Source organism: Artemia sp. Qi Xiang Cuo, chromosome 21 (genome assembly GCF_049724085.1).
Source record: "Artemia sp. Qi Xiang Cuo chromosome 21, ASM4972408v1, whole genome shotgun sequence".
In the NCBI taxonomy this organism is placed as follows: domain Eukaryota; kingdom Metazoa; phylum Arthropoda; class Branchiopoda; order Anostraca; family Artemiidae; genus Artemia; species Artemia sp. Qi Xiang Cuo.
The window spans coordinates 30,053,006-30,078,194 of NC_142814.1; the positions used below are offsets into that span (position 1 = coordinate 30,053,006).

At 34.7% G+C, this 25,189-nt stretch overlaps 1 protein-coding gene across 2 annotated transcripts in view; it reads left to right on the top strand.

Moving 5' to 3' along the window:
- LOC148939435 (PAS domain-containing serine/threonine-protein kinase-like) overlaps window positions 1–25,189 on the top strand; it is a 124,662-nt gene that overhangs the window by 42,415 nt on the left and 57,058 nt on the right. The window contains exons 3-4 of one of the 2 annotated variants that reach the window (XM_089106556.1): window positions 7,925–8,100; window positions 20,240–20,404. In XM_089106556.1, coding sequence (XP_088962682.1) covers window positions 7,925–8,100; window positions 20,240–20,404 — 341 coding nt within the window. Of the gene's footprint in view, window positions 1–7,924; window positions 8,101–15,088; window positions 15,210–20,239; window positions 20,405–25,189 lie in introns of those variants that run through there. The other variant, XM_089106557.1, reaches the window with a different exon arrangement.

Genomic DNA, 25,189 nt, shown 5'->3' on the forward strand with positions numbered 1-25,189 from the left:
TGTAAGAATAGAAGTAGTAATAGATGTAGCCCTGAAAGTTTCAACTTAATACCCTCAGTCGTTCTTGAGATATCGCTGGGACGTCTTCTTGACAACCACCACACACATAATGCCTTTTAATTTAGTTTTAAGCAACATAAACTTTCCATAATAGTTTCTACTTTGTTCTTTATTCTATACCCTATTGCCGTCTGGATAGTATTCAGATTGTGTGTTTTTGGTCTAGTTCAACATACCCTCCTTATGTCCTGATAGGTTCAACTTAATACTTTAAGCCATTTTTAAGATATTGCTGATACGTCCTGTTGATGACCTGCAAGCACATAATGTGTTTTGATTTAGTCCAGTATTTTCCTCAATAGTCACTGAAAGCTTCACATTAATACAATAACGCTTATTAATATTTGTACCAACAGCACTAGTAGTAGTACTACAGCTAGCAGTACCAACATGCACATAGGACATTTTTATTACCACTATACACCCTTCAACATCCCTGAAAGTTTTAACCTGAAAACTCCAAGCCGTTCTTGAAATACTGCTGATACGGCCTTTTGACAGCCTGCATACAAACAGTGTGTTTTAATCTAATTCAACACACCCCTCAACATTTCCTGGAAATTTCAACTTGATACCATTAGCCTTAGTAGTAGTAGTAGAAGTACTAGTATGTATAGTATCTTTTGGTTTGTTCTATGTCCCCGTCAACATGCACTGAAAGTTTCAACTTAATACTCTAAACTGCTTTTGAGAAATAGCTGTTACGCACTTTTAATAAGCTACATCCACATTGCGTGTTCCATTCTAGCATATTTCACTATCCTCTTCAGCATTCCCTGAAGCTTTCACCGCAATACTCTTTGCTTCAGTACAGTAGTAATAGTGGCAGTCGCCGTAGCAGTTGTTGTAATAGAGATAGTCGTAGTAGTAGCATCGAGCATGAGTAGTAGTAGTAGTAGTACCAGTCGTAATAGAAGTAGTATGCAAATTGTGCATTTTGCCTAGTTCAACATCAACATCACCTTAACATGCCCTGAAAGTTTCAACTTAATACCCTAGACCGTTCCTTGGATATTTCTGTTCCTTATTAGTTATAATGTTGCTCCTAATTTTCAGTTGAAAAAACTTGTTTTTTTTTAATTGAATACTAAAGGTCAAACATGACCTCTTTCCAAATTACAAATACTATTTATAAACAATTGGTGAATTGAATAACTTATAGCCTCTGGCCGGATGGCTGTAAGGGGGGGGGGGGTTGAAATCTCCAGACATAATTTCTGGACCTTTAAACTATACTGAACAAAATGACTATCTCAAAATTTTCATTGAATGTGTTTGGGGAATTAGTAGACGTGGGAGCGGGGTTGGTTGCCATATAATCACTTTTGGCTCTTAAAAATGGAACTCGAACTTTCAATTTTCAATTGAGTGAGCTCCTTCCAAAGCTTCTACGACATCTCTTTCTATACGAAGTGCCTTGGTGAAAAGAATGAAATAAATAAATAATACATTGTGCCCACATCGTTCTTTACTTAGGCAACGCTATTGCGTCACCTAATTCCCTGGCATAGTTTCAAAAACGGTCAGAAACTAAAAAAAAATTCAACTGAAAGTAAGGAGCAACATTATAAATTAAAAAGAATAAAAATTATTCCGTATATGAGGGGGGACTGCCCCTTTCTCAACCCTCGCTCTTTACGCTAAAATTTGACTATTTGTCGACATATTGTTCGTGGTAACGAACTGTAAGTAAGGAGCAACCCGGCTAAATAGTAACCGAAACTCTAAAAAACGGAATTTTGATAACACTAGATACATCAAAAGAATCAGATTTTTATGCTGATTTCAAATGTATAAGTTTCAGTTTATTCTCACCATCAAAAGTTACGCTCCTGAGAAAATTTGCGTTATTTTCGAAAAAATTGAAAAACACCCCCTAAAAGTCATAGAACTTTAACGAAACTCACACCATCAGATTCAGCGTATCAGAGAACCCTGCTGTAAAAGTTTCAAGCTCCTATCTGCAAAAATGTGGAATTTTGTATTTTTGCCAAAAGAAAGATCACAGATGCGCGTTTATTTGTTTGTTTTTTTGTTTTTGTTTCCCAGTGGTGATCGTATCAACCCAGTGGTAAAAGAATATCGGGAGGGCTCATTCGAACGGAAATTAAAAGTTCTAGTGCCGTTTTTGAGTGACAAAAAAAGGAGAGGCAACTAGGCCCCCTCCCACACTAATTTTTTTGAAAGTCACCCGATCAAAATTTTGAGATAGCCATTTTGTTCAGCATGGTCAAAAAATCCAATATGTATGTCTGAGGATAACTTAATCCCCCACAGTCCCCGGGGGAATTATGAAAATTATGAATTTTGCCCAATATTTAAATATAGTATTGGTTATTGGGAAATATACAGCAGTTTTCAAGGGTTTTTTTTTCTAGTAGTTGGGGGGTGGGGGGATCGGGGGTTACGTGGGAGGACTTTTTCATGGAGGATGTTGTCATGGGGGAAGGGTCATTGCTGTGAAGGGGGCACCGGATTTCCCAGCATTATTAAAAAAAAACGATCAGAAATTAAATACAAAAAAAAACAATTTTTTTTCAACTGAAAGTAAGGAGCAACATCTAAACTTAAAACAAATAGAAATCATTACGTATATGATCGGGTTCGACCCCTAGTCATTTCCTGACTCTGTATGCTAAAGTTTTTTTTGTGATGTCATCAGAGCTATTCATTGTAGCCCGCGGCCTTGTAATTAAGCAGTTATTCCTAAAGAACGGTACCCCAATTTGAGCCTAAGTATAATAAGCGTGATACTGACTAGGGGGCAGACCCCATAATACACGTAATAAAAACATACGAATATAGAAGTTCGTTACGTAAGCTAATTCGTAAGTTACGTCGGAACAAAATTTCCAGAAAGCCATTTAGCCAAAAAAAAGTAAAATTAACAAGTAAATTTTTGTTTTAATTATTCATATACGGTGAGCCAAAATCAAAGCTGCATTAATTCAAAAACGTTCAGAAATTAAATAAAAAAAACAAGTATTTTTAACTGTAAATAAGGAGCGACGTTAAAACTTAAAACGAACAGAAATTATTTCGTATATGAAAGTGGCTGTCCCCTCCTCAACGCCTCACTCTTTACACTAAAGTTTGAATCTGTATCACAACTTTATTTTTAAAACAGTAAAAACTTTAGTGTGAAGAGCGAGGCGCTGAGGAGGGGACAGCCCCTTTCATATACGGAATAATTTCTGTTCGTTTAAAGTTTTAATGTCGCTCCTTACTTACAGTTAAAAAAAAACTTGTTTTTTTATTTAATACATCAAAAGGATTGACTTTTGTTTTTATTCCAGATATATAAGATTTATTAAGTTTAATGCTACCCATCAGAAGCTACAAACCTTTTTTGTCAAAGCTACTCGCCTAGAGCTATTTTCTTAAGTATTACTAAATTTAATTTTTTAAAACAAAGAATTAAAGATCTATTTCTTCTTAAAAAATACAACAAGAAATGACGCTATGTTTTGATTTTTCTTTCCACTCTAAACTTATTTTTTCCTTCAATTCTTGTATGGCTTCTTTGTTCAGCTCCTTAACAAGGGTTGAGGTGTGTTATCTCCCCTAGATTTGAGGTGACTAGAAATTATATAAAAGAATACGTTTTCAACTGAAACTAAGGAGCAACATTAAAACTTAAAACAAACAGAAATTATTCCGTATAAATAAAAAAGATCATGGCAATGTTGTTTCTAAATTAAATTTTAATAAAAAACGAGCAAAGATTAATTTTTAAAAAAAAACGAAGTTTTCTGAGGAAAGTAAAGAGCAAAGTTGATACTTAAAACGAACAAAAATTGTTGCTTCCCAACTTGTCTAACATACATTAATAAAACTAGTGCAAATAAATCAACTGATGATATTTTTCTATGTTCTTAGAATTACAGAAAACTATCGCTTTACTGAAAACACAAAACAATATAGGAGTTTTGGTACGGTAAATGGAAACCATTTAAGGTCACTTTTCAAACAGTTCGTGGTAACGAACTGTAAGTAAGGAGCGACCCGGCTCAATAGTAACCAAAACTCCAAAAAATAGAATCCAGATGCCAATAGATATGTCAAATAAATCAGATTTTTATGCTGATTTCAAATATATAAGTTCCATAAAGTTTAGTCCTACACAACAAAAGTTATGTGCCTGAGAAAATTTGCCTCATTGTCGAAACAAGGGGGAAACACCCCCTAAAGGTCACGTAACCTTAATAAACATTCCAACATCAGATTCAGCGTATTAGAGAACCCTACTGTAGAAGTTTCAAGCTCCTATCTGCAAAAATGTGGAATTTTTAATTTTTTGTCAGAAGAAAGATCACGGATGCGTGTTTTTATTTTATTTTATTTATTTATTATTTTTTTTTATTTCCCCAGGGGTGATTGTATCGATCCAGTAGTCCTAGAATATTGTAAGAGGGCTCATTTGAACGGAAATTAAAAGTTCTAGTGCCCTTTTTAAGTGACCAAAAAATTGGAGGACAACTTGGCCCCCTCCCGCGATCATTCTTTCCCGAAGTCACCCAATTAAAATTTTGAGATAGCCATTTTGTTCAGCATAGTTGAAAATCTAATAAATATGTCTTTTAGGATGACTTAATCCCCCACAGTCCCCTGGGGAAGGGCTACAAGTTATGAACTTTGCCCATTGTTTACATATTGTATTGGTTATTGGGAAGTATACAGACATTTTCAGGAAGGATTTTTTTTTCTGGTGGGGGGCTGAAGGAGAGAGCTACTCGGGAGGGTCGTTCCGTGGAGGATGTTTCTTAGGAGTAAGGGGCATTTATATGAAGGGGGCACCGGATTTCCCAGCATTATTTAAAAAACGATCAGAAATTAAATAAGAAAAACAAACAAGTTTTTTCAACTGAAAGTAAAAAGCAACATTAGAACTTAAAACGAACAGAAATTATTACGTATATGAGGGGGTTCGCCCCCAAGTCAATACCACGCTCTTTAAGCTACAGTTTTTTTTAGTGCTTTAAAAAGAGCTATCTATTCTAATTAAACGGCCTTTGTGATTCAGGGGTTTGTGATGTAAACAAAATTTAGCGTAAAGAGCGTGGTATTGACTAAGGAGAGAACCCCCTCATATACGTAAAAACTCATACGTAATAAAAAAACCATAAAAAAAGCGATACGGCTCAATAGTAATCGAAACTTTAAAAAACGGAATTTTCATGTCAATAAATGTATCAAAAGAATGGGCTTATAATACTGATTCTAAATATATAAATTTTATTAAGTTTAGTATTACTCATCAAAGCCTACGAGCCTGAGAAAATTTACCTGATTTTGGAAAAAGGGAGGAAACATCCCCTACAAGTGAAAGAATTTTAATGAAAATCACACCGTCAGATTCAGCGTATCAGAAAACTCTATTACATAGGTTTCAAGCTCATATCTGCAAAAATGTGCAACTTTGTATTTTTTTGCCAGAAGAAAGGTCACGGATGCGTGTTTATTTATTTTCTTTTTTTCAGGGTTAATCGTACCAATCCAGCGTTCCTAGAACATAAAGAGAGAACTCATTTGAACGGAAATTAAAAGTTATAGTGCCCTTTTCAGTGACCGAAAATGCTGGAGGGCAACTTGGTCCCATCCCACACCCCTTTTTTCCCAATTTCGTCTGATTCACAAGGAAACAAGTTTTTTTGTACTTTCATCTGAGATATTTATTCTAATTAACGGCCTTTGTGATTAAGGAGTCATTCTTAAAGAATTGGAACACGATTTGAACTTAACTTAAAGAGCGTGGTATTGACTAGGGGGCGAACCCCATAATATACGTAATAAAAATATACGAATATAGAAGTTCGTTACGCAAGTTAATTTGTAAATTACGTCAGAACCAAATTTAGAGAAAGCCATTTAGCAAAAGAAAAGTAAAATTAATATGCAAATTTTGTTTTATTATTCAATGACGGTGAGCCAAAATAAAAGCTGCATTAACTAAAAAACGATCAGAAATTAAATAAAAAAAACAAGTTTTTTAAACTGAAAGTAAGGAGTGACATTAAAAATTAAAACGAACAGAAATTATTCCGTATATGAAATGGACTGTCCCCTCCTCAATGCCTCGCTGTTTACGCTAAAGTTTTTAATTGTTTAAAAAAATAAAGTTGTGGGAAAGTCAAACTTTAGCGTAAAGAGTGAGGCGTTGAGGAGGGGACAGCCCCTTTCATATACGGAATAATTTCTGTTCGTTTTAAGTTTTAATGTAGCTCCTTACTTTCAGTTTAAAAAACTTGTTTCTTTTATTTAATAACAGTATAAAAGCAAATCATTTTTAGATTGTTTTTTTTTCGTTTAATTAGGCATCACTTCTGCACAATGAGCTTACTTCAATGATTGACTGTCGTTTTGGATATGATAAGGACATTTCATGATTTTTTGTAGGCAAGTTTGAAGTGAAGGAATGTTATTAGCATTAAGACTACAGACTCGCTTTAGAATATGTATCAAAACTTGAAATTCTCCGCTTTTCTTAGAGAGAATTAACTGGATTTCCAGGGTTCATATTACGGTTGATATGTTCTTCATTTCGAGGAATACTAGGTGAAACCGAGATGTTACCTGATAAATTAATCCATTATTTTGTATGCTGTTTAATGACTTTAAACATATTATTTTCATAATTTTAATTGTATACTGAAAGTTACTGATATCACAGCTCCTGTAAGACTATAAAAAGCGTTATAGATTAGTTTGTTGTTGTGAGGCTACGTATTTACTTTTGACCCCAGAATCAATAGTGTTGTTTCTTATACTTGGCTTTTGTGTTTTCAGTAAAGCGCTAGTTTTCTGTAATCGTATAAACATAGGGTAATATGACTAGTTGATTTATTTGCGCTAGTTTTATTGGTACATGTTAGATAAGCTGGGAAGTAATACGTTTTGTTTGTTGTAAGTTTCAACTTCGCTCTTTACTTCCCTCGGAAAAAACTTTGTTTTTTTAAATTAATTTACGGCAGTCGAATCTTGGGAAAAGAAAAAATCTGAATTTTGGGGTACCAATGGTCTGGAGAGAATCCAAAAAAAAAACAACTTTCGACGTCTTATTCTATCCAATGTTCTTTTTTTCTTTCTTGTTTAATGCTCTTTTCCTTTTAGTGTATTTTTTAAATTTTTTAGGCAATCGGGTAAATAATTTGGTGTTAATTAATGAACTTCTATTGTGTCGTTGATTTCTGATAGTATTGTAATTTTTTTTTTTTTGGCAAAATCCAACAATTTGGCATCCTTTGTTTGTAACAGAGATTTTTTGGTAAAAACTTGTCTTGTCTTAATTCTATCAAATAAATATTTCTTGAATTAATCAAGACAGCAGTAGGAAGTTGACTTATCCTCATTTGGACTCTGCGAGATGCTCATTTGACGATCCTACTTCATCATTCTTGTCTGTAATGATAATATATTGCATAGAAACAAAATAAAGCGTGCTTATCTCAGAGGCGCCAATTCATGAAAAAGTAGAGTAGAAGGGCAAAGTTTTTTTTGGATGATACACAAGAAAATGATCCTTCTAAATCTGGGAGAGAGGGGCAAATTTTTTTTCAATGAAGATAATAAAAAAAATATGCCCCCCCCATTTGACGCCTCTGGTATTTCTAATTTTGGTAGGGCTTTTTTGTGTTTGAGTTCAAATATGCCACTGTCAACTTTTTCCAGATTATCTCTAACACGCTCCTGCCAACACATGGTAGAATAGGTTGATGCTCGCAGAAGTGTTTCACAGAGTTACTCAGAGTTAATGTTGAAGACAACATTTTATTTGCATATCCATGTTCTACTGTTGCGTCCAATGGATGTGGTTTCTAAAGCCGTGTTATAAGACATAGAGAATAAGTTTGTTTTTCATTTTCAGGAAATGACATTGATAGCTTCAGTCTGTCTCTTGCCTTAAAGCCTGGCGAGCTTCCTAGTTTAGAGAACAGTTTAGCTGAAGATATTTCCGTGAATGAAAGCTCGTCGAAAGTTGGTAATGATATTATTGTCCAAGTCCATCGGGCAGTGTTCACCATTGACGCTAATACTACAGAGGTGAGTCTGTTAATGCTAAATAGTTTGCCTATTAGAGATACTAACAGGTAAATGACATTGCCATTTTTATTTTGGATATTTATGAGGATATGCTTCAGAAAGAACAGAGTATGTTATCAGAATATATTCTGGGGAAGAATATATTAGAGAAGCTTTAAAATACGTGCTGAAAACTGAAAATTGCACACAAACTGGAATTCTTGCATACAAAAGAGCAGGGACTTAATGAAGGATCTCCCTCCTGGAAAAAAAATGGGATGTGAAAAAGATTATTTAGGTTTTGGCTGCTCGCCCTTCCCTTCTTTCCTTTTTTTTAACATTGACAATGTTTTGTTTTTTTATGATATCGACACAAGAAGTTTTACATTGTTGTTTAGAAACAAGCAACCACTGATAGTCATATGCATGTATAACCTCAAAAAAATCCATTGTGCAAAAGATTTCCTTGACGAAGATGGGGTTCTCCTCAAATGAGACCACATGTTCATCGTATTGCTAGACATGAATATCCACAGCCGATTTTGGGAATATCAAAAGGCCATACAAGCTGGACAATTCGTTTAGAATATTTTACTCAGAAATGGAGAAACATTTCTAGCAACCTGATCTTAGTTGATTATTCGCTTTGATCCCAACTAAGGTCCCCATTATCAGTTTGCAATTAATATCGACTTGCCTACTGAATAATACGAACTTTGGGGGAAGACCTGGCCGAATTTTTAAGAGGCGAATTTGTAGCAGTCTTCAGCATATGTGGGAAAGTGACATCTAACTGCATCACGAATCAAACAGTAATACAAATTGACAAATTTTTGGTGTTATAAAAATAGGTTAGTTAATATAGTTAGATATTGGAAGAAACTAATATATCTCCCGAAAGATAAGCTATTAAAGGCAGCATATCAAGAATGTTTGAGGGAAACCTTCTTGGACTAGAAAAAGCTCTCGGGCTAACCAAGTGAGAATATATTTCAGAGATTCGGGAAGCAATGGGAAAGGGTTAGGGCTAGAAAGGGGGTGAAAGCTATACAAGTGAACAATGTCTTAGAGAAACAGGGGATCAGAAAATGACAATGCGAGGCTCACCTGTGTTTAAGCCAATGATATTATCTTACAAGCACCATTCTACACTATGCCTAAGATATTATTTTCTTCCTTTGTGAATCTAGATCAAGAATTTCTGTTCTATTTCGTTTTTCCTTTTAGATCCTGGTCTCAGAATCTGCGGTAAAAATTTGCTCAAAATGAACCAGTTGAGCTGAAGAAATTGGGAAGATTTGGAAATTTATAAATTGAAACATTTTCTTCATGTAATAGATCTCAATAACTATTTTAGGAGAGGCGTGGATGTAGGGATGGACTTTGGCCAAATATTTGAGGGGGAGGGGCTGGTTCGGCTCGCAGACGTATATAAAGGCAGCTTTGAAGAGTGGAGTATACTTGCAAAAAATAATGAGGGAAGAGGGTTAGAGGCTTAAGACAGGTACAGGTATGAGTTTTTTCTTTTCTTTTTTTCAGCGAAGCTTTTACGATTTAACCTGCAACTTCTTGTATTTTCTACGTAATTGACCTATTTTGGTGTTTTTATCAAAGTTTTGCCGGCTTTCATTATAGAAATCTTTACCACCCCCGCCCTTGAAATAAACTGTAGAGCATGTCTCTGGTGAGCTTTACTTATCTGTGAAAGATATTAACATAATGACCTTATGGCAACTGAGTTAACGAAATGAAAGTGTCACTTTATCATTAGACACGCTTGCTAGAATATATTCCATGGATTTCAAAAAATATCTTTTTTGTTTCTTCATTAAAAAAAGTAAAATCGTTGCCTCCCTTCATTCTCGTGACTGCAGCCCTTTGAAACTCCTACCTTGTATACCTAATTAGCTGGCAGCGGATAAGCGTCGAAGCCTCACCATGGTTATTATATCACTCTATGATTTCAATGGACAAATGAGCATTTAAATCAAAACAGGAGAGAAAGGCTACTAAAAACGTGTAGCTATGCAGAGGCTACTAAAAACGTGTAACTGTGCTTGACACGACGCTCAGGTATTGTAATTTAGATAATTTGAAACATTAAACTAGCTTGTCTTTCGGGAAGTTTTTCTTTGTAATTTGGTCTTTAGCTTGTTTCAACGTCCCCCGGGGTACTTTCCCCCCTCCCCCTAGACCTGGCCCTGCTCCAGGGGCTGTGGGGGTAAATTTGTCCCCAGAGGCAGTTAGGTCTACTGGATCTTTCAATTATGCTGAAGCAAATGGCTATTTCTAAATTTTGACCATGCGTCTTCGTATGGACTTTTTCACTATGCTCAGCAATATGCCTATCTCAAAAGCTGATTGGATGTATTTGGGGTTAAAAGGGGCGTGGAATGGGGGCTAGCTGCCCTCTAATGTTTTCAGTCACTTAAAAAGGGCACAGGAACTTTAATTTCTGTTTAAATGTGCCATTTCCTGCTCTTATACCATCACCCCTAGTTGGGAGAGGACAACAAAATAAATCCACGTCCGTGATCTTTCTCCACGTTTTGACAAAGACGACTTCACTTATTAACTTTGGACTCAAGTTCGGAGATTACGTCATGTCTGATGCTGATTTTGCTGAACACCTGGCCATCCTAGCGGACTCCGTGGATCAGTTACTGGAAGTGCTTCAAATCTTACGAAAAGAGGCCGCAATTGTGGGACTGCAGATAAACTGGAAAAAAAACGAAAATTATGGCTATAGACCCATCTTCTTCTGCTGTAATTTCTCCAGTCAGTCTGGACGGAACAACTAGCATAGAATTTGTCCAAAGGTTTACCTACCTGGGATCCACGATTTCTTCAGATGGCTCCCTTCTCTCTGAGCTGCAAGCAAGGCTATCCAAGGCGTCTTCTGCCATGGGCAGGTTGAACCGTCACCTTTGGCAAAAACCAAATATCAGTCGTTCAACCAAACTGCGAATTTTCAACGCTCTCGTCGGTTCTGTGATGCTTTATGGAGCTGAGACTTGGCAAGCAACAGCCGCAGCTCTAATGGCCATCGATAGATTCCAGTCGAAGAGTCTGAGAAGGGTAGAAGGTCTACGGTGGGTCGACTTCTGTAAGCTGCTACATCTCACCAATCAGTCCCGTTTTTCTACCCAAGCAGCCGAGCGAATCTTACGGTGGTTTGGAAATCTACTTTGAATACCCCCGCACTCACATGCGAAGATGATTTTCGACTTTGACCCTGTCAAAGCCGGTTGGAAGCGACCTCGCGGCCAACCAAAGAAGCGATGGTCCGACAGCGTATCCGAGTTCCTAACGATGGCAGATATCAGACCGAGTGAAGCGCAAACCCTTGCAATGGACCGAAGTGGATGGAGGAGGCAGACGTCACTCTCTACGCGGAGTAGCGCCCGGCATGAGACCTAAGTCAAGTCAGTCAAAATGATCTTTCTCCTGGACTAAAAATTCAAAATTCTGTATTTTTACATATGTGGACCTGAAACCTCTACAGTATGATTTTCTGATACACTTAATCTGATGGTGTTGTTCTTATTAAAATCCCTTGACTTTTGGGGGGTTTCCCCCCTTTTTCTGAAATCAGGCAAATTTTCTCAGTCTTGTTGCTTTTGATTGGTAACACTTAACGTTTTGAATTTTATATATTTGAAATCAGCATAAAAAATTAATTTTTCTGATGTATCTATTGTTGTCAAAATTTCGTTTTTAGAGTTGCGGTTATTTTTGGGCCAGGTCGCTCCTTACTTATAGTTCGTTAGCACGAACTGTTTGATAATTGTGCTGGATAAATATACATATCATAAATGTTACGGTTTATTTTCGATTAATCTAATCCACTACCATTTTACAAGGCATAGGTTTTAGACTATATTTGAGAGAGCAAAGTTTTTTTTTTTAATAAAAATAGAGTGTATCTTTCAAACGTTTTGAAAATAAATTATGGTTTGATTAAATCAGCTCTTTTGATAAATAACATCTATTTACTAAATGCATAACCATACCATTATTTTCCCATGGAATACTTTCAATTTTCACTCCAAAGGAAAATTGTAGTATTTACAATAGTAATGGGAGTGGCACCAAGGAGTGGCAAAATCTACTTTAACCCAAGGAACTCTCCTCCTAATAAGAAGAGTGACCTCAAACCAGCTAATGACCATAAGACCATTACTTCTCCAGTCTCAAAGGAGCATATTCGAACGGAGCAAGATTATAAACTTGACATTGTTACTCCGGAGCAATCAGACATTGAAAAAAATTCACAGGTTGTAAAAAAAAATAATGGAATTCACCAGAATCCACCTGACAATGCTGACACTCATAGAGCAAAAATAGTCTCCAAACGGCTAGGAGAATCTCATCTTGCTGATGTTCTGTCAAATGTACGATCTCGAAGTCAGCAAGCTTCCAGGGAAAGTTCTTTAACACGACAGGGTGCTGGCACTCCAGCAACTGAATAAATACCTCCCCCTTTACAAAGGGGGAGGGAGATTTCTCGGCATGATCTGAAAAACGATCAGAAACTTACCTTCAGGTTTCTGAAGGAAAGAAATTACTTAGTATAACGATTCATTTTAGTCTTAGAGATGTTCTTAATAAAATTTTAAGAGAAGAACAGTGTGATTTTACGCCCTCTGCTTGAATACGCGTGCCCAGTTTAGGGGCCTCAAGTGCATAATATCGACCACCTTAATGATGAACTTGAGACAGTGCATAAACGAGCCCTAAAAATCATTCTTGGAATCAAATATGTTACTTATGATTCAGCCCTCGCAGCTCTAAAAATCCTAAAACTTAAAGAAAGAAGGTGTCAGCTGATGTGCAAATTTGGGCACTCCGTTCTTTCGAGTGATAAACATCGATCCCTACTACCCCCCGCCGCCACAGTCAACAGAACACACGCCACACGAATAAGCTGGAATCACTACACTGCAGGACAAATCGTTTCAGCAATTCATTTGTTCCTTTTTTTTACTAGTGTTATTAATCGTACTTAGTGTATATATATATATATATATATATATATATATATATATATATATATATATATATATATATATATATATATATATATATATATATATATATATATATATATATATATTGTTGTAAAGGGTAGCGTAATTTAGTTGCGGTGTCAGCCGTAACCACGACAGCTATTTTTATTAAATGAATCTTGAATCTTGATTTTAGGAAGAGGAAAAGATGCACCGAGAAAATTTTCAATCGTAGATTAATAATTGAGAAGTGTCTCAATCATCATACCCCTTTGGGCCTCAGTTATTTTAGATTATGGACAGGCGTTTGATTCAACTTGGACAAGCTGTACTTAGATTGTGGAGAAGGTTTGAGTGTTCTAGATGAAAATGTTAGGAGATGGAGTCAAGTTTTAGAGGTTCTAAGACTACACGAGAGAGAGGTTGAGATAGCCAGGGCATGTTTTACAAAACCAGGATCACAGATTGCCAAAGACTGTTCCTTACAATAATCCATATGGGGCCGAATAAAAAATAATTGTCGGCCCCGAATGGAGTGAAAGATGTTGTAAGGAAAGATTTAAAGAAAATTGGAACTTCTTGGTGGGAGAGGGGCGGTAAAGAATGAAGCTTTGAATAAATCAGTGTGGAGAAGGATGTATATTATACATTATACTGAATATATTAAAAAATAACATTTGCTATGAATCTAAGTTCGGAAAATAGCAGATTCTGGTAATTGAAAATTTCGTCAAGGGTTGTTTCCAGAATAATGAATAGTGTCCATAAACACTTAAAATGTAGATAATTTCGGAGACCACACTGCCTTTCCATGACGATAAATAAAAGTTCAAATAGGGATAAAATCCTTTTAATAGACAGTGTTTCACAAACAGTGTTAGAAATTCACAAAAATACCTGATATTTCGGTCACATATGTAGTGACCGTCATCACTCATCAGTAGTAAAACTAAATTAAAACAAACTAAACTTATTTTAGTTTAGTTTTAATACTGATGACGGTCACTTCATATGTGACCGAAATATCTGGTATTTTTTTGAATTTCTATCACTGTTTGTGAAACACTGTCTATTAAAAGGATTTTATCCCTATTTGAACTTTTGTTTATCACTTGAAATGTATGTTCTACGACAAAGCTAGACACCGTTTTGGAACCATTTGGCGGAGGACCATGAATATTCAATGCTAAAGGTCATAAAGTGGGTGCGAGATGGAGAGAAATACCCTGATAGTAAAGTCAAAATACGTTGGGTTTTTTTTCACAGTCCTCATTAGGTAAATTGTGGGCTCCCGCTCATCCCCAGCGAAATAGTGAATTGTTTTGAGGCTGCCTGGACAATTAAGGAAATTTTACAAGAATATGAAACCAGAAATGATTTTCTGAAGTTAGGTTTCATTATCCCCTAGTTTACTCGAAGACTGGCTTGTTGAATGTCAAGAATAGGCTACTTGTATTAACACAAAAAATAAACATAGCTGATGCAATTCGCCAACCGTAATGATACGTTTCAACACTTTCTGTAAGTCACTATCCTTACCCTTGCGCACTGCAAGACAGACCTGAAAAATAATATTGTTTGAAAAAATAACTTAAGTCTTTTGATGACACATTTACTGTGTAGGAGAATTATGCTGGCAAGCTATAGAGTAAATTTATATTCTAACCTGAAAAAGGTATTTCAGTAACTTTCGAATGACTCTACGGCCACTTAGCATTTTCTGTTATGCTAGGGTTGCTTCCCAGCTTGACAGATATTTTATGTTGCAAGACAGACTCGGGAGTGGTCGGCTAAATCTTGTCCGAAACTGTATATATCTATTTTTGTCCGTTTATGAGGAATCTTGTTAATGATGTTTCTCCGGCTGATCATCTGGTGGTAATTTCCTTCTGAAGAGTTAGATTCATGTGAGAGTTCGCGGTTGCTTGGTTTTGGTTGAGTGATATTCTGCAATTTTTAATGCTTGTCTAAATGTAGGTTGTCCCTGCACATACTTGCTCAGATCAATGTTGCATGTAGTGCTTAGTTTCTATTGTGAATTTTGTAATAAAGTGGCTTTATATTCTTCAATCGGATCTTAGTTCGTCAGATTTTTTAAAACTTTAAATGAAGGAAAAAACAGTAAGTTTTTTTTTTTGCTATTTTGATGTATCACTATCATTCCTTTTCTCCATCTGCGTTTTATATAATTTGTATTCCATTATGTCGGAAATAAATTAGGTAATTGGCGTTTTAATGCTTTTTTGGTACTTTTGTGTTATCCCGACCGCACTCAAGAAGTGAAGTTGGGTTAATCGTAATGAAATATACCTAAATATGATGATAATATAATACTTTAGTAACAAGATTATGGAAGTTACAACAGAGAATTATGGAATGCAGGCCACCCAGATCCTATTATATTAAATACCTAACTTAATCAACTCTATATATTAAATATTTAATTAAAATATGCCTGCTTATTAGTGTATGTCACTTACGCTAAGCTGATTATCTGAGAGTGCACAGAGAAAAACTGGTTTTAAACAAATCAAACTTCTTGAGTGTGGTTGGGGTAACACATAAGTAGCGCTTTTTTTTAGAAAAATATATTAGAAGGGCCGAACTGGGGAGCTGGTTAATTCGAAATGCCAACTTGATTCTAAGAAATTTTTACATGTGTCGTGTTAAGAAACTCCTAAACTACGATTTTTTTCCCCCACTATAATTGTTTATGTATTAAGCTTTTATTTTCAGACAGTAAGTTCGTTTAATATTTTGTGCTATGCTGTTTAATGTTTTCTTTGGAAGAAGTGGGTCTTACATCAGTCGCTAAATGTGGAAGAAAGTATACATTTTTTAATAAGAAAAAGAAATCTATGTAAAAATTTCTATTGCGCTGTTTTGGCAAAAATCAACTTCCATATGTAAAACACAATAGAAAGAGGTTTGTAGATTTCAAAACGTATCTGTTCCCTTGCGGCAAAATTGGGTTTTATATCTTTCACTAAATATAAAGTATAAATAAAAGCTATTAATTTATGAAGGTTAAGTAATTTACACAAAACTTAAATGTTGTACCCTTTCGGAAAAAAAGTCTTATTGTTTATGATCCGGTATATAGCAAAAGTAAAAAAAAAAGAGTAAATCTACAAACGCCTAAAATTTATGGGAGACGTAAGGAGAGCATAATTTATATATATTTTATTCCCAAGCATGGAGGATGCGCAGTTGCCTAGGTGAAATCCGAGAAGCAATGAAAAAGCTCTGATGGCGCTGGCAGCGATGATAGGCCTATTTCGAAAAAATAATCCCTGTGAAGTAAACAAATCTAAATTCCTTTTCTGGCTATACTACTATTTTTAACAGCAAGGCCGTATCGGGGGGAGGGGTACCGGGCCGAAATTTCTGTCCGACTTGTAAAAACATAACAAAATGCATGCAAACAAATTTTTGATGCGTTATTTAAGTTTTTTTTGTAACCCCCATTCCAAAAAATACACTCTTGAACCAAAACCTTAGATACGTCCTTATTTACCAGACATTGAATATTGCTGATTCCAATAACAAAATTAGGAGGGGGACCAGGGCCTTCCCCCCTGCTCAAATCTGAAGAAGTTTATTATTCCTCCATAGTTTTGGTAATAGTAGTGTTTTGTTTTGTTTTCCAATTGGATTGGCTGACGATGTGGTTCTGTGATTAAACTGTTTTTTTTTTTTTTTTAACTACCCAATGGCATTACTGGATACTGGATTTCACCCTTTTCTATATTAAATGTTGGAAACAGTGAATTTTTTTTTAAAGGTTGACTTTATACTATTTAAATAAACAAAATCAGAACCCCCTTTCAGCTTTCCTTACCCATAAGCTTTGTAATTGCAGTGAAAAAAAAGAAGCATAAACAGGCCGCTATACATCCAAGGGAATTTTGGCCATAGCAGCTCCCCCAAATTTCATCATTCTATGATTGTTCTGTATTTTCCCATAAGCTCCCTATTATTCGGACTTTTTTGCTGTATTGGTCCAATTTCTCCTTCCCTCTAATTTCGGATACTCTTCGAAATAAATTTCTACGTTTGTGGTTAGAGCTTAGAAATTTCTCGGGCTAATAAATATTAATAGTATCTCCATAACGTTATATTTAATATCTGGTTTAATTGCTGGTATTCTAAACATATTTTTAAACATATCATACTATCTTGATAGAATGTATGTAAACTTTTGTACATACAACCAATAATTTAGGAAGGATCTGATAATTTTATGTTGGGAGGTTCAGGATAAATTGTCCATAATTTGGATTTTTTTTACAGGACAGCTTTTAGACTTACCTTGGTAGCCATCCCCTCCTTTCTTCTGCAAGTGTCGGAATATGCAAAGACGCCGTTTTCTGTTCTTCTTTTTTGGGGGGGGGGGGTGAATAATACATGTTGGCTGGTATTTTTAACTGATAACTAACTAGATTTCGGCAATATTGCAGTAAAATCGTCGTACTTTGCATCTCTAAATATACGGAGTTTTTTTCTCTGGCTGACAAGGCTTCCCCACTTGCCCCCCTCGTATGTATATATGTATATACATACATACATATATATATATATATATATATATATATATATATATATATATATATATATATATATATATATATATATATATATATATATATATATATATATATATATATATATATATATATATATATATATATATATATATATATATATATATATATATATATATATATATATATATATATATATATATATATATATATATATATATATATATATATATATATATATATATATATATATATATATATATATATATATATATATATATATATATATATATATATATATATATGGTTGATATTAGCTTCCATTCGGAAATACTTTTCTAGACCTTCTTCTTGTTCTAATGCTCTATTGGTTGAGATAAGCTAGTTTATGTTATAATACATTTGTATCCGTTTGGGAAAGTTATTTCCAGCAAATAAGATTACCTAGCAATTTTTGAACTTAAGGAGTCATGATATTAAATAACCTCAAATTTTGGTTTAAATCAACATATTTTTGCAGAGTTTAGTCACACGCTATGCAACCGCAAAACATTAAGTGACATATTTGCACTTTTTTGTAATTTAATCCAAGCAGCAAGATATGTCACTTAATTATTGTAATATTCATTTTGAAAGCGATCAAAATACAATTATTGGCCTACTGCCATCTTATCGTGACTGGACAATCCTTAAAATGCTCATGAAACATATTTTTCAAACCTTAAATGTCATGCCATATAGCCAAAAAATCAGGCAGTTCTTTCATTTTGTTTATTCATTGATTGTTTTATTTTTTTCAAAACCAATGGAAGGATCATGCGAGGGTTAGAACCATTAAATTTAAATCGATCAGGGTTTTTTATATTTCTCTTATTTTAGGGTAGCGGTTTTTAAACATTCGAGTTTTTTGTTTGTCGGTCCTTCTTAACTGTCGGTCTTCCCATCAACATTAACCTGTTCCTGAGTACTTTCTACTAATATGAAAGGCATATCCAGGATTTTTGTTGGGGGGGGGGGTATTTTTTCGTGGGCAGGGTTTTACAAAAAAAACTTCTAAATATAAATAAAAAATTTGCTATGTATTTGCTTGTTTTGCCAGATTTATCTTACGGATAGGAAAACTGCTATCCCGAGCTTCCATCTTTTCTAATTTGAAAAATTTATGCCCTAAGTATTCAATCTGGTCATTTCTTAAAGTGTATCCTAAAAATTGAACATTGTTCAGCTCAATAAATAACGAATGGGATGTGTTGTTGAAGTTGTAGTCAGACTTAATTAGGATTTTATTCATATATGTAACCCTGGCATAACCCTCATACCATTTGCCAAATTTAATTTGTTCCGAGGTGAGGTGAAAAAAAAGCAGTCTCACCTTTAAAAGTGGTTGTGAATTAAACCTAAATTTTTATAGCTAATTTTGAAACTTCGCGATAATTTCGTTCTTTTATAATCCAAAAATCGTAGTAACAAGAAACATTTCCCCAAAAGCATATTCTGCTGTTGCTGTTGTATTGTTGATCAATAAATAAAATTGTTATTGAATTAAATTACCGTGTGAAGATAGATCAATAATGGAGAGACAAAGGAATTATTCATTAATCAGCGGTTTGTCTGATTAATAGTTTATCTAATTATCTGAAATATTTACTAAATATTTCTTTTGCTGTTGTTTTAAATCTAAAAGTTTCCAAGACAAAAATTCACTTTACGTATTTTAGTCATTTCGATATTTTAGTTCTGGTGCGTAGATCCAAAGTTAGGAATATAGGTTTTTCATCAAGATAGATTGCAAGGAAGCTAACAATTTTTATTCTGAATCACCTGCGAAGAAAGCTATCAAATATATCTGCTATTCGTCTCCTCCTGGCTTTGTCCGAAAGGGATACATTTATTAGCTTCTCAATTCAGTATTTCCCGGCATATTTGATATAATTTATTTGTTGTATTTCCGTTCTTTGATATCCTTCTTAATGTCAAACTTTCTTCCATATCATGAGGTTTACTGGCAATTGCTATTTTCCTTGAAATGTTGTATGAAGCTCTCAGATCAGACTTAGTGTTCTGTAGAAACATTTTAATGTCCTTACGTTTTTTAGATAGAGTCAATCTCTCTCTTCTTTTTTTTATTTGGTTAACAGTTTGTCGAAAAATATTCTGCTCAAGAAAAACATAAAGATAAAAAAAATACAAATATAAAGGTATTGGTTAATATATGTTTTTCGGTAACGCAGTAAATCCCCAAAAAAATGCCTGTTATTATTAAAATTTAATATAAATGTAAGTTGCAAAAGTTCTAGTAATTTTTACTGTCCCGCCGAAGTTTCTGGCACACTTATGAACATGATATGTTGTTTAAATTTGAAATGTCTACTGCGAAATTGGTAAACACATAAATTGTGATTACTGTTTTATTGTGACTATAATATCCTTAAATATGACTTTGCTTGACTGTGAATTTACTGTTGCCTAAAATTAAATGTAGACTTGAAAATTGAGATACTTATCTCACTATGAAGCTTGGGCCAAATATTCCGATAGTCATCTTCCCTCCGACTGTAGAAGGGCCTGCATATACAGCTGTCTTAATAAACGTTGTTCCTGTTTTAGATTCTTGTAGTCAATGACATAGCCTGTGACTTGCTCCAGTTTGCTCCAGAAGACCTGATTGGAAAAAAGTTTGACGAAATGATTGCCAAAGAACATTCTCAGCCCACCTTGCCCGAAATGCTAATCATGTCAAAAGATGAACATGTCATTTCCAATGGCCGTGTTGTAAGTCATCGTCTTCTTTCCTTTATTTTATACTTTTAAGACCAATCCCCTTTGACCAACCTGTTAGCTCCTATTACCCGAAATGCTAATCAGGTCAAAAGATGTACATGTCATTTCCAATGGCTGTGTTGTAAGTAATCTTTTGAAATTTTGAACATACTATTTGACCAATCCCCTTTGACCAACCTGTTAGCTCCTATTACCCGAAATGCTAATCATGTCAAAAGATGAACATGTCATTTCCAATGGCCGTGTTGTAAGTCATCGTTTGAACTTTTGAACATACTATTTGACCAATCCCCTTTGACCAACCTGTTAGCTCCTATTACCCGAAATCCTAATCATGTCAAAAGATGAACATGTCATTTCCAATGGCTGTGTTGTAAGTCATCGTTTGAACTTTTGAACATACTATTTGACCAATCCCCTATGACCAGCCTGTTAGCTCCTATTACCCGAAATACTAATAATGTCAATAGATGAACATGTCATTTCCTATGGCCGTGTTGTAAGTCATCGTCTTATGTACTTTAGTTTATACTTTTAAGACCACTCCCCTTTGACCAACCTGTTAGCTCCTATTACCCGAAATGTTAATCACGTCAAAAGATGAACATGTCATTTCCAATGGCCGTGTTGTAAGTCATCGTTTTAACTTTTGAACATACTATTTGACCAATACACTTTGACCACCCTGTTAGCTCCTATTAACCGAAATGCTAATCATGTCTAAAGATGACCATGTCATTTCCAATGGCCGTGTTGTAAGTCATCGTTTGAACTTTTGAACATACTATTTGACCAATCCCCTTTGACAAGCCTGTTAGCTCCTATTACCCGAAATGCTAATCATGTCAAAAGATGTACATGTCATTTCCAATGGCCGTGTTGTAAGTCATCGTTTGAACTTTTGAACATACTATTTGACCAATCCCCTTTTACCAACCAGTTAGCTCCTATTACCCGAAATGCTAATCATGTCAAAAGATGAACATGTCATTTCCAATGGCCGTGTTGTAAGTCATCGTTTGAACTTTTGAAGATACTATTTGACCAATCCCCTTTGACCAACCTGTTAGCTCCTATTACCCGAAATGCTAATCATGTCATAAGATGTACATGTCATTTCCAATGGCCGTGTTGTAAGTCATCGTTTGAACTTTTGAAGATACTATTTGACCAATCCCCTTTGACCAACCTGTTAGCTCCTATTACCCGAAATACTAATAATGTCAAAAGATGAACATGTCATTTCCAATGGCCGTGTTGTTAGTTATCGTCTTCTGTACTTTAGTTTCTAATTTTAAGACCACTCCCCTTTGACCACTCTATGAGCTCCTATTACCCGAAATGCTAATCATGTCAAAAGATTTACATTTCATTTCCAATGGCCGTGTTGTAAGTCATCGTTTGAACTTTTGAACATACTATTTGACCAATCCCCTTTGACCAACCTGTTAGCTCCTATTACCCGAAATTCTAATCACGTCTAAAGAAGAACATGTCATTTCCAATGGCCGAGTTGTAAGTCATCGTTTGAACTTTTGAACATACTATTTGACCAATCCCCTTTGACCAACCTGTTAGCTACTATTACCCGAAATGCTAATCATGTCAAAAGATGAACATGTCATTTCCAATGGCCGTGTTGTAAGTCATCGTTTGAACTTTTGAACATACTATTTGACCAATCCCCTTTGGCCAACCTGTTAGCTCCTATTACCCGAAATGTTAATCACGTCAAAAGATGAACATGTCATTTCCAATGGCTGTGTTGTAAGTCATCGTTTGAACTTTAGAACATACTATTTGACCAATCCCCTTTGACCAACCAGTTAGCTCCTATTACCCGAAATGCTTATCACGTCATAAGATGAACATGTCATTTCCAATTGCTGTGTTGTAAGTCATCGTTTGAACTTTTGAACATACTATTTGACCAATCCCCTTTGACCAACCTGTTAGCTCCTATTACCCGAAATGCTAATCATGTCAAAAGATGAACATGTCATTTCCAATGGCCGTGTTGTAAGTCATCGTTTGAACTTTTGAACATACTATTTGACCAATCGCCCTTTGACCAACCTGTTAGCTCCTATTACTTGTTGTGTTTGAATGAATACCACAAATATGAGATCTTGTATATCTTTCCAATTACTTTCACTGATTATAATTTAGGGCGGAAATTTCAATTTTTGTATTTTACTTGATTCGCTGAGTAACTGTAAAGTTTTCAGTGATTCTTCACCAATGCGCCAATAAATAAAGCCAACATTAGCTTTTATTTTCTATATTAATACATAGCAAAGCTCTACTAGGTTGCTCTTAGGGTTGACTAGAAATCTATCTTTTATATTAAAAGTCAATTTTCCTAGCGTTGATTAAAAAAAAAAATTGCCTTGCGGAAGTAAAGACTGAAATTAAAACTTAGAAGGAATAAAACGATTGCTTTTTAGATAAGCAAACAATTGTAAACATATTGATTAGCATATTTGGGAATTAGCGTTAAAACGTATATTAATTGGTGTGTTCATGTTTAACCTACCGAAGTAAAGAAACTTGACTGAGTCCCTCCGTTTCCTTGATGCCTGAAAGAAACAAGTCTGATGATTTTTTTTTAACTGGTATTATTTGATATTGTGGGCCTATGTTGTCGAGAAACATTTGCAAAATACATGAAACCAACAAAATCACTGAATTTTTGTCTGTATGCTAGGGCTCTATACCGGCATAAGAGGAGGTGGCTGGAAAATAGATAGACTAAAGACTGCTCTGATAATAAAATGAGCGCAAGTTTTCTGTACTTAATGAAGTAAAAAAAAATATTTTGAAGTGTTTAGTTCAGTAAAAGGCTGTAATAAGACTGGGAATGAGTGAGGAATAGACAACTGTTATTTTCTTTGCCAAATCGTTGTATTTGATATTTTCTTTCAAATGATACTTTCTCTCTTTTTATTTCTTTGGATTTTTTTATTTAAAGCATCAATTACAATTTGGGGAACGATGTAATTGAGGATTTCAGACACTTTCTTGTAGTGTTTTATTTTTAACAGACAAATGAACTCTAATCACAAATTTATCAAGTAATTTGTTTTCTTCTAAAAATCTAGCACAAAATTTTATATTTTCATTGGATTTTTGGCTACCTAAATTCGTGAGATTATTCATTATCATAGTCCGTGGAAAATCCAACTACTCATCCAGGATAGAACAAGAAAACGGGGCTCCTGGACACGCCCATATTGTATGAAACATAGTGCCTGAATCAGCTCGAAGGTGTCACTCATTTAACTTGTTAAAAAAACTGATGAAACTTTTTTGGCTTTTTTTTCTCTCACTCTCTCTCTCTCTCTCTCTCTCTCTCTCTCTCTCTCTCTCTTTCTGAGTTAGTGTTTTTAGTGTTTGAATGCCTTGTTTTTCAAGACAAGGGGTCTTTGTGGGGATTGGTGTTATGTATTTACTGTATGTTTACTATATTAATGAATAAATGTTATCATTCTAACTTCTTTTAATTGCTTTCTTATGACCTCTTCCCACGATGTTTACGGTATTCTTGATATAAACTGAATTTGGCTCGTCATGATAAAATCCAGTTGAAAGAAGATACCATATTTTAGTGTTTTAAGATATAAATTAAGGTAACTAGTTCTCAAGTGAAGGACGTAACAACATTTTTTTTTTCTACTTAGCAGTAGTGCCGAGCGTTCAAGATGTGAAAATCTTCTTGACTTTTGCTATTGAAAGCATTCCTTTTACTTCTTTCATCTGTGGTAACAAGAGGATAATATTAGTAGTTATTAATATCAACGCAAAGAAAGTCTTACCATTTTGCATTTCTGTCTTAACGGATTAAGTAACTATAAGCACTGTGATCCTACCTTGCCTACCCTGACGGTCCGTTTCATATGCCAAATTTAAGAACAAAAAAAAAAAAAAAAAAAGATTTGTTTGGGTTCCAATTTACTTTGAAAGAACAATATAAAAGTGTCAAAATAATTTCCAACACAATACCAAAAGTTCAAACGTTTTCTCACTTGTTGCAGGGGCGAATGTTGCTAATAAGCTGGGGGTTTTTGCGCCCACCAGAACTGATTTTGCTCCAGATTTTCGCTTTCCCTCTTCAAAATTCCAAACATAAGCACTTTTTGTGATTAGATTTGAGATTGTGACTATATTATGTTTTCTTATGTTATATCTATACAATACAAATTGCTTAACATTGAATTAGGCTTTGTTCTACCCTCTCTTGGATTGTTTTAATGGTCATCCTACTTAAGGCTATTTGTTAGAAAATGTGTTTGCTCTCTCTAGGATTCTTTTTTTTCATTTATGCCAATTTTTGGTTGACTCATGGTAACTTCAGGATACATTTACAAACAACAACCTGTGAAATGATCATAAAAATTGACTCTATAATCATGGGATATTTGAGAACAGAACGGAAAGTGTCCACGGTTGGGTGATATTCGATATCGATATGTAAGTTTTTTTTAACATTCACTTCTAGATGGAGACGATGTACACAATTGTGAAAATTGGGATTGAAATACGATCCTTTAGAATATTTTTCTACTTGAAAAAAGAAAGGGTTCTGCTCAGGTTTCCATTTCTAAAGGTTGAAATACTGTTCCTAGTGTATTTTTGAGTTTTTGTACTGTGCTTTGAAGTTTTTGTGGAAATATACAAATGAGTTCAGGAAAAATTTAAATTTTGCAACTTAACTTTTGAGTACACCACTGTCAGTATCTCCAATGAGCCGTAATAGCCTTCACTTTTTTTCTTTTT